Below are 15816 nucleotides of genomic sequence, written 5' to 3' on the forward strand. Positions count from 1 at the left end.
TTAAACTTGACATTGTTTTATTTTGAATATTTGGGAGCTCCCTAGTATTGTAAAACTCATATTTATTATGTTTTTAATTTATATTACTTTGAATGGATATTTTATAATGTTTACAGTGGTTTTAAAAATAAAAATTTTGAATTAGCCTCTTTGGTGGCCTTGTGTGACATCATGATCCATCGATCTTCGGATCAGACCAGATTAAGGTGTTACAACACTTGATTTAGCTTCCGTATTAAGTATGATATTTTCCTAAAATTTAAGGGATAAAATTTGAGTATATTACTGTTTGGTACGTGTTCGTGTATGAGTATAATGAAGAAGACAAACTTTTTTGAGGCCTTCAAATAGGCTTTTATTTTATTCTTCATTATTTGTTAGCAAAAATGTTAGATTTAATTAATTATCAAAACATTCAAAAAAATGGTTGTCCCTTGTTCCCATATGTAATGGGGTAAGGGGAAGGTAAGATAGTAGGCTGCCCCCAACACCAGGTTGAGAGCAGCTTTCGTAAAAGACCTCCGAATTATGAAATGCCCTCCGTGGGACTCGATCCCACGACCTCAAGGTTAAGAACCTTGTGCTCTCAAGGTTAAGAACCTTGTGTTCTACCAACTCGATCCCCCAACATTTAGATGATTCTAATTTAAAAAAAAAATGCTTGTCAAATTCTGAATTTGATTAGGATGAAAGAAGATAAATTTGTTTGAGGAGGGATTTACCTTCGTTATCCTCTCAATTTGCCTAAACATTTAATTTAATTCATGATCAAGCTATCCCTTGGGATGGTTCCATTTTATTGAGTACTAAAACATATTGAATCTTGAGATGAAAGAGGATAAACTTATTTGAGGACTTGAAATAGAGTTTTACTTCTTCATTTTGTTTTTGCACATCAATTTGATCTAATTCATGACCAAGCTATTCCAATTCAATTAGATGGTTAATTCAGAATGCAGATTTATTAAATATAAATTTAATATTTACTTGTTATATAATAATATTTTATCATTTACTATTATTGTTTGATAAAAAGCAAGAGCCCAAATGTACGCATCGGGTTTTGGTTAGTGGGTCTCAAACCAAATTGTGATTTTGGGGCTCCAAGTCTAACTCTTCCCAATCCATAACCAGAACAAGAATAAGAGCTTCCTCTGTAACTGCAGCCGGGTAAGCAAAGCCAAGGATTCTCGCAATCTTTCTCAAGGCTGTTCTATTTTGTATAGATTTAGAATAGTTTTTAGTGGCTCAATTTCCATGTAATTTTGCTTCCCTGTCTTCATATTTTGGTAGTTGATTATAATAACCTATTATTGCATATTGTGCATTAACCCTAACAGTTCATGCAAATTGGAATCGCAGATGGAAACAGTGAAGGTTGAAGATTTTGGGCCTGAATCAGAAGTGGAGGATTTAGGGCGATATGTTGATGAAATATCCACCACTGTCAATCGGGTATTATTCTTTATGAAATACATAATTTACTCTGCACGTCCGGGCTCCTATACAGCTCACATGTTCAGATATTATTCTTTCTGTTTATCATTGAGTCCCTTTCTTTAGAATGCAATTTAATTTCAAATCGGACAACTGGGAGCTAGTATCTGAATGTAATTTGTAATGTATTTCAGATTTCGTGGATGACTGTCGCAAGTTTGTTATTGTATTTCATCATGGATACATGGTCAATTTGTTCTTGCTGTTTTTAGCAGCTTTTTGTTTTGCCTGTATTGTCCTGCTGACGTTGCTACATACTTATCAAGTCCTGCATTTTGCAGCTTGCCCATAAACTTGCATCTTTGCATTATTGATTAGAACTATATTGAACTTGCAGCTCGAGCAAAAGGTCAATGATGTTGAACAGTTCTACTTGACTACGGATAATATGGAGTTGACTGTTACCAAATCTAATTCAGCTTGTAAGGAAAAAGTCCAGGAAAAACAGCTTACCGGCACTGAGAAGCAGCGGCAAGAAGTATCACATAGAAAAGCTGCTTCTATGAAGAGAATGCAGGAACTTATGCGCCAATTTGCCACAATTTTACGGCAGGTAAGAATAAATAAATTTTTGTTTCATTTAGAGGTATTGATCATATGGTCCAGTTTCACCATCTTGAAAGTCTATGTATTCTTCCTCCTTTCTTATAGATTTCGATTTTGTTCTTCTGAAATGTTTTCTTAAATTTTCTGATTAAAACTTATTAATCTGTACCTAGTCGAGGCCAAAGAAAGCTGTGGGTTTTATCAGAAAAAATTCAAAGAATGTTTTAAGACGTTGTCTTGGTATTACAAGAATGGCAGGTGATCCTTTTATTTGGGTGATGTATAAACTTCTCTTACAGATGGTTGACACGTCAAATGTTTTTTTTCGAAGTTTTGCCCTTTAAGCCAGCACAGTATACCGGAGCTTGATTCTTTATCATGTTTCTATCTTTGCTCTCTGTTTTCTTAATAATTTTTCTTCTTTTAGGGGGAACTTTTTGCCAATTCTTATGTTGGATTATTGTTACCACATCTATCCACACAGTTAAATTTTTTACTCGTATTAAACTCTATACACTAGCAGTCATCCTTCTTGCCAATTTCATCTAGGCAGATGAATGCTTTTAGATGCGGATCATAAAACAGAAAACTTAGATTTTAAAATTTAATTATAAAAACTTGAAGGTTTCACACCACATTACCACAAACACACAATCCCCCAACCCCACCCCACCCTCAGAAAAAGAATAAGAGAATTTTCATTTTAAATATTATTATATTTGTTGCAAATCAATAAAATTTTGAATGTACACTCCCATTCCTGTAATTGCATGAAAAGTAATGTGCTCGTCCCTCAAAATTAAACTATTTTTGTTGAAAATTAATGTAGTCGGCATTTTAAAATGTAAGCATCATTGCTGATTCTTAGTCATAATTTCTGGTTAATTTCAATTGTACTTTCCGTTTGTCAGATAACTCAGCACAAATGGGCACATCCTTTTATGCATCCAGTTGATGTTGAAGGTCTTGGGTTGCATGACTATTATGAGGTAAAGCTTAGTGATTGTTTAAATAGTTTCTGGTTGGTTTTCTCATTTTAAGACATACTTTTTGTTTTCATCAGCCTTTATATTTGACTCTTTTCCTTGCTTTAGAAATTCACTGTACTAGTTTTCCTATGCACATGTACATAAATACCTTTCACTAACCCTTATTTCTTAAATTTTGATTGTTTAATTTATTTATTCCTAAATATGTATTCTTTAACTGATGCATCATAAGGTTGTGCATTTTAGGTAGTTCAGAAGCCTATGGACTTTGGTACAATAAAAAGCAAGATGGAGGCTAAAGATTGTACTGGGTACAAGAATGTACGTGAACTTTATTCTGATGTTAGATTGGTTTTTAAGAATGCCATGAAATACAATGATGAAAGACATGATGTCCACATAATGGCCAAAACTTTATTGGAAAAATTTGAGGAGAAGTGGCTGCAACTTTTGCCTAAAGTGGCCGAGGAGGTAAGCCATTATCTGGGCGTGGGAACCTTCCACCAGTAAATGGTTGATGATTTATTTAAACATGTTTTCAGTAGTCTTTTAATTCTGCTTCAAGCATGTTGTGTAAGTTCACTTGCTTAAGGTTACGTGCAGGAGAAAAGACTGGTCGAGGAGGAAGCAAAAGCAGAGCAAGATGTGAAGCTGGCACAAGAGGCAGTTCATGCTAACATGGCCAAAGAGTTGAGCAATGAAGTATGTAAAATAACATGACTCTTGCATAGGAAAAATAAATTGGAAGAATGCATCTAACCTTCATTTTTTTTACCAATCCTCATCCATAAACTCTGAACAATATTATTGTCGATTCTTTCAGCTTTGTGAGGTCGATTTGCAATTGGAGAAACTCAGACAGATGGTCATTCAGAAATGCAGGTTTGTTTAAAGATATGTAATGCAGAATTTGGTTGGTTTGGCAGAAATTTGTGAATATTATAAATTGGTTTGCTTCAGGGTGTGGGAGGGAGGGAGTTAATCTTCTATATAAACTTCATCTAAATCTTCACCTCATTAGTATTTAGTTCTTAATTGCATTTTGTGGTAATGGTTTGGCGAATTATGGTGAGAGAGTTAACAGTCCGTTTCATTTTCAAGCAGCCATAGGTTTTAAGGTAATTTTCAAACAGTCCGTTACATTTCATTTGTGTTTTTTTGGTAATTTTGTGGTAAATGATGTATGTCATTATGTTTTTCTGGTAGAGGTGCCATAATTATGACCTGTGTTGATAGAGTAAAGATCACATTTAGGTTATTGGGGCTAATTCCGTTGTAAATATCTGCCTAAACTATTGCTTGTACATTTTTATGTCTATTTTTGCATGCCTGATCATTTGAGTTTGTATTTATAATTCTTCAAGACCTTTAGCTATAAATGCTAACTATAGACCTCGTATAGGAAAATGTCGACCGAAGAGAAAAAGAAACTTGGGATGGCTCTCACCCGATTGTCTCCTGAAGATCTTAGTAAGGCTCTTGAGATCGTTGCTGAGAACAATCCAGGGTTTCAACCAACAGCACAAGAGGTGGATCTTGATATAGATGCACAGGTAAATGCTTTGGTCCAATAACGAGTCTCTAATAATTCATCATTTGTATATAGTTTCCTATGTCTTTGTAAGGCCGCAAAGCAGCTACTAAGGTGTATTCTCTTTTGTTTCGGATTCCACAGAGTGAATTAACTTTGTGGAGATTAAAGTTTTTTGTTCAAGACAAATTAAAACATGCTGGAAAGTGCTCTGAAGTTGTGGACTGCAACAATATAAATAATAATGAGAATACCGTCAAGAGCAACTCCAAAAGAAGAAGAGAGATGTCCGATGCTCTTACGAAGAATGCCATAAAGAGAAATAGGAAGCTCTCTCCCAACTCATGAGTTGCAGGCAAGTATTATAGTGTGTCCTTCGGTTAACCATTGAAGTTGCCCAGTGTCTGAATATTAATTATTTTTAAATGTAATGTGGTAGTTGAGAATTGGAGTTATGGTGGTGGTAGAACTCGTTACAACTATGTGAAGGGTACATAAATTTTGATTACCGTCCCTTGTATATTTCTTTTTTACCTTTTCATAGTATTGAAGGGCAAATAATGATATGCATTTTGTATTTGCTTTGCTTTATTTAGCAAGCCGTCCTGCACATGGTCGCATCTACGAGAACCATATGTGACCAAGGCCCGTTTTGCAATGTGGCACGCAGGGATGGATGCATTAAGCCTAGGAGAGCAAGCGTATATCCATTATTTTGAAAATTTTGTTAATTTTAATCTAGTGTATTAAGGAGAGGGAAAAATAAGGGAATTTGCATACTCATTTTTTAGAAAGAACCGAGTATTAAAATTTTGGAGCTCAATTTTTAAATTTCTGGATCCATCACCGGGGTATATCTAAGATTGTCTGTCTTATTTATTTTTGAATGGTATGAGATAATTACAAAGAAGTATTTATTCAGAATTTTTTAGTCATTAACAACGCACAAACATTTTACAATTGTTCAAATTTAAGTTGTCTTAGAAAATGACATTCTTTTTTTATATTTTTTTACCATTTAATAGGTTTGATTGTCTATATCTTTAGATCCAAACAAAGTAAACCAACCAATGTCAAGAATTACATTAACACGCAAGATGTGCTTGCTTAGTTTTTTAGTGTTTCATTAATTTATCAATAAAATGTCTCCTAAGTTAAAGAATATGTGAGTATTCAATCACTTAATGGCACATAACTAATGCTTCAAGTCCTCATACAGTAGCTCCGATGTAAGAGGCCGAGACCGAGCAGATGATATCTAACTTAAAAGAGGCCGACTACGCCTACGATATAAGATAGTTGTAAAAATTATGAACATCCCATCCAACATGGTTATTGCCAGAAACATTTAAAAACATTGAGTCTTAGATCAGTGATTTGGTGCGAGCCTTAAATTCTTTGATTGATTCATCGATTTTCTGCAAACCATAACATAAAAAACTAATACAACAGATCAACCATTGATGGTCTTATCTGTCTACTGAAATTCTTCCATCAAGCTTATTATTCTAGGAATTTTCCTGATGAAACTGCATAACTATACTATAAGCTAAAGGGATACAAAGGTCATGCCACTTGCTTTTGGAAATGATGGAGCTGGTGGTGATGCTCATTGTGGTGCATATATTCCACACCACCGTTGTTCTCCGATGCATTCACCATCTCGGACAACCCCTTGGTCGGGTTTCGGGTTAGCTCGAGCAACGAGTCCCTCACATGATCAGCCTGAAGCATCTCACTGTCTTTTTTCTACCACCAGACGGGTAAATTTTTAGTTGATCTCATAAATTTATATGCACTACATATTTATACATGTTCTGAAATGAATTACCTCTACTTTGAAAACATTTGAAACAAGACCTCTGAAGCTGTTTACATTTGCATTTGTTACTTCCAACCCCAATGAATCCAAAGCCTCCATTAATCTCACAAATCCGCCTGGTTTGTGCTCACTAAAAACTTTAACAAAAAACTGGTTCCCATTGATTTGAGCAACTTCAACTTGTACCTAAACATTCCATCTTTCTCAAATCACCATTTAAACACCAATAAAGGGATGAGAATATATGTATTTGATTTTATTTTACCTCCATTTGCTGTGTCTTGTGGGTACAAAGATCCACATCAGGAAAGCTATGGGGTTCCTTATCATGTTCAGGGTTAGAATACACAGGGATTTGATCATTTTGTAAGAAAATATCAGACTGAAACTTGTTATGGACTCCATTGGTGCCTGTTTTCTTAGCACCATTATTGTTATCCGAATGTTCTTCAAGTTCATCTTGGAGTTCTTTCTCTTGGTTTTGCAATTCCTTCACAAACTCAATCGCATCTCCAAGGATTGAAGCTCTATCCAGCTAACAATAATGAATATACAACTTCAAAATATATATGTTTTTGTCTAAAGTTACATAAGACAATTGATGATTAAGTGTACCTTTGAGATTTTGGGAACCAAAGATCGAAGAGCATAGAGTCTTTCATTTAGCTTCTTCCTTCTTTTTCGCTCTGCAACAAGGTTTTTGGACTGCCCTTTGGACCCTGCTCTCCTTTGGTACCTTGCATCATCTTCATCATCGTTCTGATCGCTGCAATCCGAAATTGAATCCGACCGTCTGTTCTCTTGTTTTATAGAGTCCTTTTCATTCCCTTGGATGATGCTTGATTCATTGGTCATCATTGAACTCAATGGATCCATCTCTTGAAGTCCATTATCCTTATGTGGGTTAACAACCTTGTCTGAAATGAATACATCATGAGACCCTTTGACGCATGCATCGATATGGTTGGTTTTATCTTCTGAATGATAATGATATTGCTGCAGGGTGTTTGTCGATCGCATTTGATCGATGGAGATGTCATACGGTAGGTTCAGAGTTTCGAGTGTCGTCGCCAATGGCGGTTGGAAATGATTGACGGAATCCTTTTCATCATTTCCGTTGCTCGAAAGAGGATTTGCTTGAAACTCATTCAATGCATGGGATCCAAGTACATTCAAATGTGCATCAATGGAACTTGAATTCATCATTGAGATTTGCTCCAATGAGATGTTGCAGAGGGTCACAATATAATCCATGAGATTTTTGTCTTCACATACCTGTTTTAAGAAAATTTAAATTTTCTCGAAACATAATCTGCTTAAAACCAATGAGAAAAACAAAATAAACTACATACTTGTTTGGCAACAAATAGATCAACCAGTCCTACTGCAACTGGAATCAAAATCCTAGTTCCAACTATATCCTGCAAAAAGATTCTAAGGACATCAAAGAACTTTTTTTTTCCGAAAATTTTTAAGGAATAAGACTTGAAGATGTATTAGTTACTAACCTCAAGAACATTTGAATCTGAATTGGTAGAGAAGTTTAACCATTTGGGTTGATTTGAAATCAAGGCTTGTGCGTGACTTCTGCTTAGTGTAAAATCATCAAAAACACCCATAAAAGATGTAGGAGATAGAATGAAAGAGAGAGAGAGAAACGTTAAGGTAACAATACCCAGAATTCAAGGGCATGCAAGAAGGAAGATGGGCAAGCAATTCACAGGATCTGGTTTTAGGATGCTGAAACATCACATCCCTACATGGAAGGGCTGAAGTAACAGGAAATTGAAGCTCTCCACCACTTTCAATACTCTCAGTTCCACCACAACAACAATCCACCCATTCAATAAACCTGAACAAATCCCCCACAAACAATGTTCATTAACATTGGTGCATACACGAGAAAGTGACACATATGTATGTATGTTAATGTATGTATTGTCATCACATGCATGCAGCACACCATGGTTTAAACTCTAACCTTTGATCATCACTCAGTTTCCAGAGAACGCAATAGTCCCATCCTTTAGGACCTACCAGCTGCCTTAGTATCTCCATGAGGTTTTGAAGGATATTCATCCTAACGACCTTCATTGAAGTTCATAACCGATCTATGTTGCACTGATACGAATACAGATACGAGGACGGGAAACGGACAATGCAAGACAAAACAAAGAACGAGACCACAGATGAGTACAACGTGGAGTTGATAGCAATGGTTAACTGCATCACCATCCAATTCACCTCATCCTTAAACTAAAAGAAATAACAAAATCTTAATACCCTAAATTGAAGAAAGACTCAATTTTTGATGAACCCCCTCATCAATGTCTCGCATTATTTTTATATGTAGAAAGAAAGCTCGTTTTGTTTTTGTTATTTGGTAGGTGAAATGCAGTGCTTGCATGAGAAAGAAGTTCAAACTCTGTACATCACATACATACATAAAATATATGTGTATATATTTGAAGGGTATAAATTAAAAGTAAAGAAATATTGAAGGGGCAAATATTGCATGACCTAAGATTACGTATAAAACTTTAACTGACTGCTTTATAAGTTTGTTGAATTTCGCTTATGGTTGCTGATTGTCTCGTGTCTCAACTACTCCTCTCTCTTTTGCTTTCAAACTAAACTAATTAAAGAAAGCTATATATTCGCCAGTTGCGTTCAGATTAGGGCAAAATATCTCAAGAGCCTGCAGCTGGTTCCCCATTTCGAGGAAATTATTAACTCTTCATCTATAAATTTTTATAGTAAACTTAAAACAAATAAGTACATGCAACAACCAACTGCACTATATCTTTTTAAAAGTATTACTTGGAAACTTTGCGTAATCTAAACAAATTAAACGATCTAAGCCTAAGTGATTTTAGAATATAATAAACGTTTGAGATAAGGTTGTCTCAGCAAAGCAATGACTTACTAGGTTTAGGAAAACAACTTAACATTCTTGCATCTCTTTAATCATATTTGTCAATGTTGAAATTTGGTCTGATAATGAATCAAACGCATCCAACTCCATTGCCCCTATTATTCTCAGTCCAGCATTTGCTATGAGAGTGGGATATTGGAAATCGTTCGTATCATTTCGCTCCACAATGTCATATATATGTACTGTTATAAGTCCTAGCCAATAGTGTATCATTTGTTGAAGATCATCCTTGTATTCAAATTTAATCCAGTATAAAAAATTTCAATTTGTGCCCAATATACAAAAATCCATGCCTTGGACATTTTCTCAACAATTCTTTAAATTGATACCAAATCTCATGAAGAGTTAAATAGCATTGATCCAATCTTTGGTTGCAACTCTCAGGGAATAAGGAAACAAATTTAAGTTAATGATTGCTTCAGATATCTCATCTTATGCAGGTGATGACTGACATACATCTAAAAACAAATGCATCTACAAACAAATCTTCTGCTGCAGCACCAATGAACAGTCCCACAGACTGTAGCTTCTGAAACATAATAGGTTTTAGTTCAAAATATGGAATTTGAACTTCAGATTATACGATGCCTATAGTTAAATCATCCGGCAATAGAATCACATGATTTCTGATAGGTTGGTCCCCATTGTCAACCATAACCTGCCTAGAAACTTCATTATTCGTCACAACATTATTTTGTAGAGCATTATCATTCTTTATCACATTATTAACTGATGGGACATTTACTCTTCCTAGATTGATGTTAACCTCCAGAACATTATCTCCTTCCTGATTATTATTAGTTTCATTTTTACCCGATTTTTCATGACCTTGTCGTAATCTTCGTTGCGTCTTATCAACCGCAGGATCAAGAGGATCTAATGACAGTTCAACAGATCGCGTTCTATGCATTCAACATGCGATAGCAAAACAATAAAACAAAAAGCATTGAAACTAGTAAAAAATAAATGATATCGATATTAACTCTGGCAACGACATCATAAACTTGATACGCTAAAAATATATCAACAATTATGCAAATACACGTGTCGCGACAAGTAATAATTGTGCAAAACTGCACGAGTCGATCCCACAGAGTTAAGTAGCATCAGCGGGCCACAAGAATCAATGCAATGGTTCAAATGAGTGATTTGGTACAATAAAAGTAAACTAATATAATGCTACACATACATAAGTGGTAGATAAGTGGAATGCATGTGCATGCAACAACAAGAATAATCTCCAGTCAAATGCAACACTCATAAGTAAGAATCTAATCCAGACTTCCAACTAACAAGGCAACAAGAATCTTATCAATATTATTCAACATCGATTAGAACCACGAATTGGAAATAGTTGGGGTTCGTTTGTCCGAATGGTTCCAAGTGAACCTCATTACTTTAACAAACGTCAAATTCATTTCTCCATCTTCCATTACTTTCATTGATGAAATCTTTTTATTTTGTGGTTTAGATTTTTTCATTAATTCAAGATTCTCAACCATGTCCAAAATCTAATCACTCATTCAATTCTCTGGGTTGATTCACTCCTTTACTCTCTATTTGAATCTTCTTGTGCTTTTAAAATCTTCACCATTTGAAATATTCTAATCAATTCTCTATCTTATTTTCCTCTATATCCTTTAGTTCAAATTCTTTCTTTCCTAACAACTTCAAGCTAAACCTTGCAAGTGCTGCAGTTGAGAATGCTTGTCATGATCAGTTTAATTAATGAAATGAAAACCCATCATATCCGAAGCCCACTGCTGCAAACAAGTATAACTACATGCTTTTTCATATTTATGGTTGGAATTTAATAAATGTGCCTACTAGCTAACTATCATTAATTGCTAGATAAGGATAGAGCAGCCATTACCAACCAAATAAGTGGCAAGTTCCCATTAATTGCACTCTCCCAACTTATCAGGCAATTAAAAGCTGGTCCATTTCTCGATATTCAGCGCCCATTATTGATCGTGAAGCCATTAATTCTTGCAAGTTACATCGAACTTGCCATCGCTGACTTCAGTAATAGCTCGATTCTGTTCCCATTGGCCTCAAGATCAATAACAGCAGTTTATATATGTATCTTAAAGGCCAACCTCTTTATGGTTGAAAAGCCATAAAGCAAGCTGAGACACCAAGCACTAAATAAGCAGCCGATTATGTGGTTAAAGATAAAGCTATGTTACATAATTAATGTAACGATTTTCATGCAGTTACAGTTGCTTTGACTATATATACATGATAGATACAAGGAAAAAACTGTAGGAAGATGGTCGGAACTGGAAATATCAGTGTTGTTGAAGATGAGGAAAATGTATACACTGGAACTAGAGTCCGACCCTTTGTCCCCACACCAAGGCAAGCCTCAATAATTCTTTACAGTTTTTGGCTTTTTGCAGTTTATAGAAGATCAAATTGTAGTTTCTTCAAATAAATTTGCAGGGTAGAACAAAGGAGAGTTGGGGATCATGAGAAGAAGCAAAATCCCACAACCTTGAACAATATTTTATCCCCCAGAGAGCTTTTCTCCTTGGAGGTATATGGATTTATGTGTTTGTTTCGTGGTTATTACCGCTTTATAGTGGTCGTTATTCCGATAGCAGACCGCTACTTAAATCTCTGTCTAATCCTACAGTGCTACTGAATTGTCAGGTTTGGAGAGCATCCTTGGCAGAGCTCCTTGGAACAGCAGTGTTGGTGTTTGCAATGGACACCATAGTCATCTCCTCCTACGAGACACAAACAAATATGCCCCACCTTATAATGTCATTTCTTATTGGTGTCACTATCACAGTTCTCCTCCTAGCTACGTTTCCCATCTCCGGTGGCCACATCAACCCCGTCATCAGCATGGCCGCGGCCCTTACCGGTGTTATTTCGCTCTCACGCGCCGTCGTATATATATTGGCTCAGTGTGTTGGGGGCATACTAGGGGCACTTGCATTACAAGCTGTGGTAAGCACCAACATTGAGCAAACGTTTTCTCTTGGTGGCTGCACACTCACAATTGTTGTGCCGAGTGCAACCGGTCCTTCCGTTATCGGTCTCCTGACGAGCCAGGCGTTGTGGCTCGAGATAATTTGCACCTTTGTGTTTCTGTTTGGTTCTATATGGATTGCTTTTGATAAACGTCAGGCGAGGCACTTGGGACGAGTCGTGGTTTGCTCCATCATCGGTATCGTGGTCGGCCTTATCGTGTTTATATCAACGACTGTAACTTCCGCCAAGGGCTACGCCGGGGTTGGGATGAACCCGGCAAGATGTTTGGGTCCGGCTTTGATTAGAGGTGGCCACCTTTGGAACGGACACTGGGTCTTTTGGGCGGGACCTGCCATTGCTTGTGGGGCGTTTGCTCTTTATACAAAGCTCATCCCAAGAGAACTGTTGCATAACTGAATGCCCCAAACCACGATGTCAAGAATAATATAAATATATGGAGCTCCTCTTTTTAGGTTAATCTAAATGGTGTAAAGCATGAATAATTTCTCATGTTTTTCAAGGATGTTTATGGAGATTCTGTTGGTGTTTTAATGAAAATAAAACTCAATCGAGGAAGAAAATTGAATGTTGTAATTTTATTCGATAATTATTCGGAGTTTAAATAAAATAAAATCAACAATCCACAAACAACATGTTTCTAAATTTAAGCAACAACTCATGAATAACTTTCTCCTAAACTTAAGAATCACACAAATAATAAATAATCTAAAAATACTAGCAGTCCTAAACACATCAACTAACATTCATCTTTACTTTAGGAAATGCAAATACCAAGTGTTGCTCTCAAAACTTCAAATTTACCTATCGGGAGCGGTTTAGTGAAGATATCTGCAAGTTACTCTTATGTTTTGCAATAAACCAGCATAACATCATCTTCTTTTTGCACTTCTCTCAAAAAGAAAAATTAAATGTTGAAATGCTTAGTGTTCTCATGAAATACTGAGTTGTGGAAAATTGCTATGGCAGCTTGATTATCAAAATACCATTGTGCTTTCTTGCTTCAAAGTGGATGTTGCAACGATAAATTCTTCCCACAAAACTCGATCAACAATGGATGTTGCAGCGATAAATTCTTCTTCGAAAGTGAATTGAGTCACGGTTTATTACTTCTTTGAGCTCAAGAAAACACTAGAACCAAAAGTGAAACAATAGTCTGAAGTACTCTTTATTTTATCATAAGGTGTTTAATCCTCATAAGGTTTATGACCATACCAAACCTCATAAGGTGTTTGATCCTTGACTATTGTTGCGAGCAATCTATTATATAGGAAAACCATGGTATGAGCTACCTATGTCCATAACTTTTTGGGTAAATTATTTTCATGTAGTATACATTTAGTCATTTCTAAGATGTATTTATTTTTCCTTTCACTAACTCCATTTTACTACAGTGAATAAGGAGTTGTCAACTAATGCTCAATGTCAGCTTCTTCATAAAATGCATTGAAATTTTCTAACGTATACTCTTTTCCATTGTCAGACCTCAATATTTGAATGTGATTGCCACTTTGATTTTCCACCATTCTTTTGAATTTTCAAAATTTCACTAACTCCACTTTGCTACAGCAAATAAGGAAATGTCAACTGATGCTCAATGTCAGCTTCTTCATAAAATGCATTGAAATTATTTTACGTATACTCATTTCCATTATCAGACCTTACTATTATAATGTGATTGCCACTTTGATTTTCTACCATTCTTTTAAATTTCCAGAATGCTCCAAAAACTTCTAACTTGAACTTTCAAGAAGAAAATCCAACATATTCTTGTAAAATCATTAATAAAATCATCATAATATCGATTATCTGCTAACGAATGAGTTTTTTGAGGTCCAGAAATATTTGTGTGAATTAACTGCAACTTACAAGTAGTTCTCTATGTCGTTTTTGGAAATGACTTTATGTTTTGCTTTCCAAATTGACAAGCCTTACATGTGATCATCAAATTCTGGAAGATCCATTTCCATGCTTTTGAATTTCATATTCAATATCCCTTGATGGGTGATAGTGTCTGAGCCTTTTATGCCACAGCATTGTTAGGCCCTCTTTGGTTAGAAAAACCGATTGCTCCTCCTGCATCGGATTGAGGGAAAAACTTCTCCTATCATCTTTACTTCAAACATTTTTTACCTGTAGCATCCTCTATCACACATGCTTTCTACATTAATTTTACTTTGAAGCCATTCTCTACTAATTAACCAACTCTAAGCAGATTTTGATCAATATCATGTACATAAAGGACATCAAAAATAAATTTGGTACATGAACAATTTCCAATGGCTACGATCCTTTTTTCTTTTGATGGTAATGTATTCACCATTCCCAATTCTAACTTTCTTGGACTTGGTACGCCTCAATTCTTTGAACAACTATTTGCCATGAATCATATGATTAGTGCAACTATTGCCAATGAGACAATTTCACTCGTTTCGTGACTAGTGAAATAAGTTGCAACAAAAAGTTGATCATCTTCTTCTTGATCTGTCACTTGGCTTCATCTTGTTGTTGATTTTTATACTTGCAAATAATAGCTTCAAGTCTTCTCCAACACTTGAAATGTGGGTGACCTTTCTTTCCATAGTGTTGACATGGAGGATAGTCATTTTTTACTCTTGGTCTTCTATTTCATGCTTTGTTTTTGTACCTAAACGTAGAGTTTTCTCCACTCGCAACGTGAAACTTTTTGCTCTTCGACCTCCAGTTCTTTTCATCATCTTGATGCTTAACCGGTAGAGCACCTTCAAAGGCCCCTTCTTCCCTCATTACATGTCTTTGCTCTTATGCTTGCAAAGCACTTAAGAGTTCCGCCAAAGTAATCTTTGGCATATCTTTCGTTTTCTCTAAGGTGGTGATGGTGGCCTCAAACTTCTCAGGTATTGTTACAAGGATTTTCTGCACAATGCTTGAATCTGCTAGGGATTAACCTAGCAGTCTGACATTATTGGTTATGCTAACGAGCATGTCAGAATGCTCCTTGACTGTCTCGGTCTCCTTCATCTTTTGCAGCTCAAATTCACGTACAAGATTCAACACTTGCATCCCATGAATTTTTTCATCTCCCTCATATTCAGCTTTGAGATAATCTTAAATCTCCTTTGTTGACTTTAGAGATATAATTTCGGTGAAAATAGTTGGTGATGCTACAGAAAATAAACATGCCTTTGCCTTTTCTTTCCTTACTTTCTTTTCTTGTGTCATAATCTGTGCTATGGTGGGGTTGTTTGGCAATGTAGGAATCTCATAGTCTTCTTCCATAGATTCCTAAAGATCTACAGTCTCCAGGTATGTTTTCATGCGTATTACCCAAACTTAATAATTATCTCCATTAAATGTAAGTGACGCAATCAAATAAAAATTACTTTCACCTTTCATGCTATAGCAATAACTAACGCATGTAGTGATCGCTCTTGCCGTTCATGCAAACGTTGGACAATTATTGAGAGGGGGCCGCTTAGCAGCCATATACAATAAATAAATAGCGAAGTAGTGGGGA

General features: G+C 35.7%; 3 protein-coding genes across 5 annotated transcripts; 2 read left to right on the plus strand and 1 right to left on the minus strand.

Moving 5' to 3' along the window:
- The first annotated feature begins 1174 nt into the window (after nt 1–1174).
- Nucleotides 1175–5136, plus strand: LOC120119851 (transcription factor GTE1-like). 3 transcript variants are annotated; one of them, XM_039139654.1, is made up of 9 exons: nt 1175–1259; nt 1363–1455; nt 1835–2050; nt 2955–3032; nt 3279–3353; nt 3636–3734; nt 3856–3914; nt 4435–4585; nt 4708–5136. In XM_039139654.1, the coding sequence occupies exons 2-9, from the start codon at nt 1363–1365 to the stop codon at nt 4909–4911; spliced, it is 975 nt and encodes a 324-aa protein (XP_038995585.1). In that variant the 5' UTR covers nt 1175–1259; the 3' UTR covers nt 4912–5136. The 3 variants fall into 3 exon arrangements, with proteins under 3 accessions (XP_038995585.1, XP_038995582.1, XP_038995583.1); XM_039139651.1 differs by having other exon boundaries at nt 3279–3503; nt 4708–4911; XM_039139652.1 differs by lacking the exon at nt 1175–1259 and having other exon boundaries at nt 3279–3503; nt 4708–5131.
- Nucleotides 5137–6129: 993 nt separating this feature from the next.
- Nucleotides 6130–8468, minus strand: LOC120120071 (transcription factor ABORTED MICROSPORES-like). The gene is made up of 8 exons (XM_039139818.1): nt 8367–8468; nt 8061–8237; nt 7894–7972; nt 7738–7806; nt 7001–7660; nt 6651–6920; nt 6395–6571; nt 6130–6312 (listed from the first exon to the last, which is right to left on the minus strand). The coding sequence occupies exons 1-8, from the start codon at nt 8462–8464 to the stop codon at nt 6130–6132; spliced, it is 1713 nt and encodes a 570-aa protein (XP_038995749.1). The 5' UTR covers nt 8465–8468.
- A 3093-nt stretch (nt 8469–11561) lies between these two features.
- LOC120119918 (probable aquaporin PIP2-7) lies at nt 11562–12741 on the plus strand. Its single transcript, XM_039139707.1, has 3 exons — nt 11562–11681; nt 11766–11859; nt 11976–12741. Exons 1-3 carry the CDS (start codon nt 11593–11595, stop codon nt 12717–12719), a joined length of 927 nt encoding a protein of 308 aa, XP_038995638.1. The 5' UTR covers nt 11562–11592; the 3' UTR covers nt 12720–12741.
- Nucleotides 12742–15816: the final 3075 nt, after the last annotated feature.

Source organism: Hibiscus syriacus, unplaced genomic scaffold, assembly GCF_006381635.1.
Source record: "Hibiscus syriacus cultivar Baekdansim isolate YM2019G1 unplaced genomic scaffold, ASM638163v2 tig00110332_pilon, whole genome shotgun sequence".
Classification (NCBI taxonomy): Eukaryota; Viridiplantae; Streptophyta; class Magnoliopsida; order Malvales; family Malvaceae; genus Hibiscus; species Hibiscus syriacus.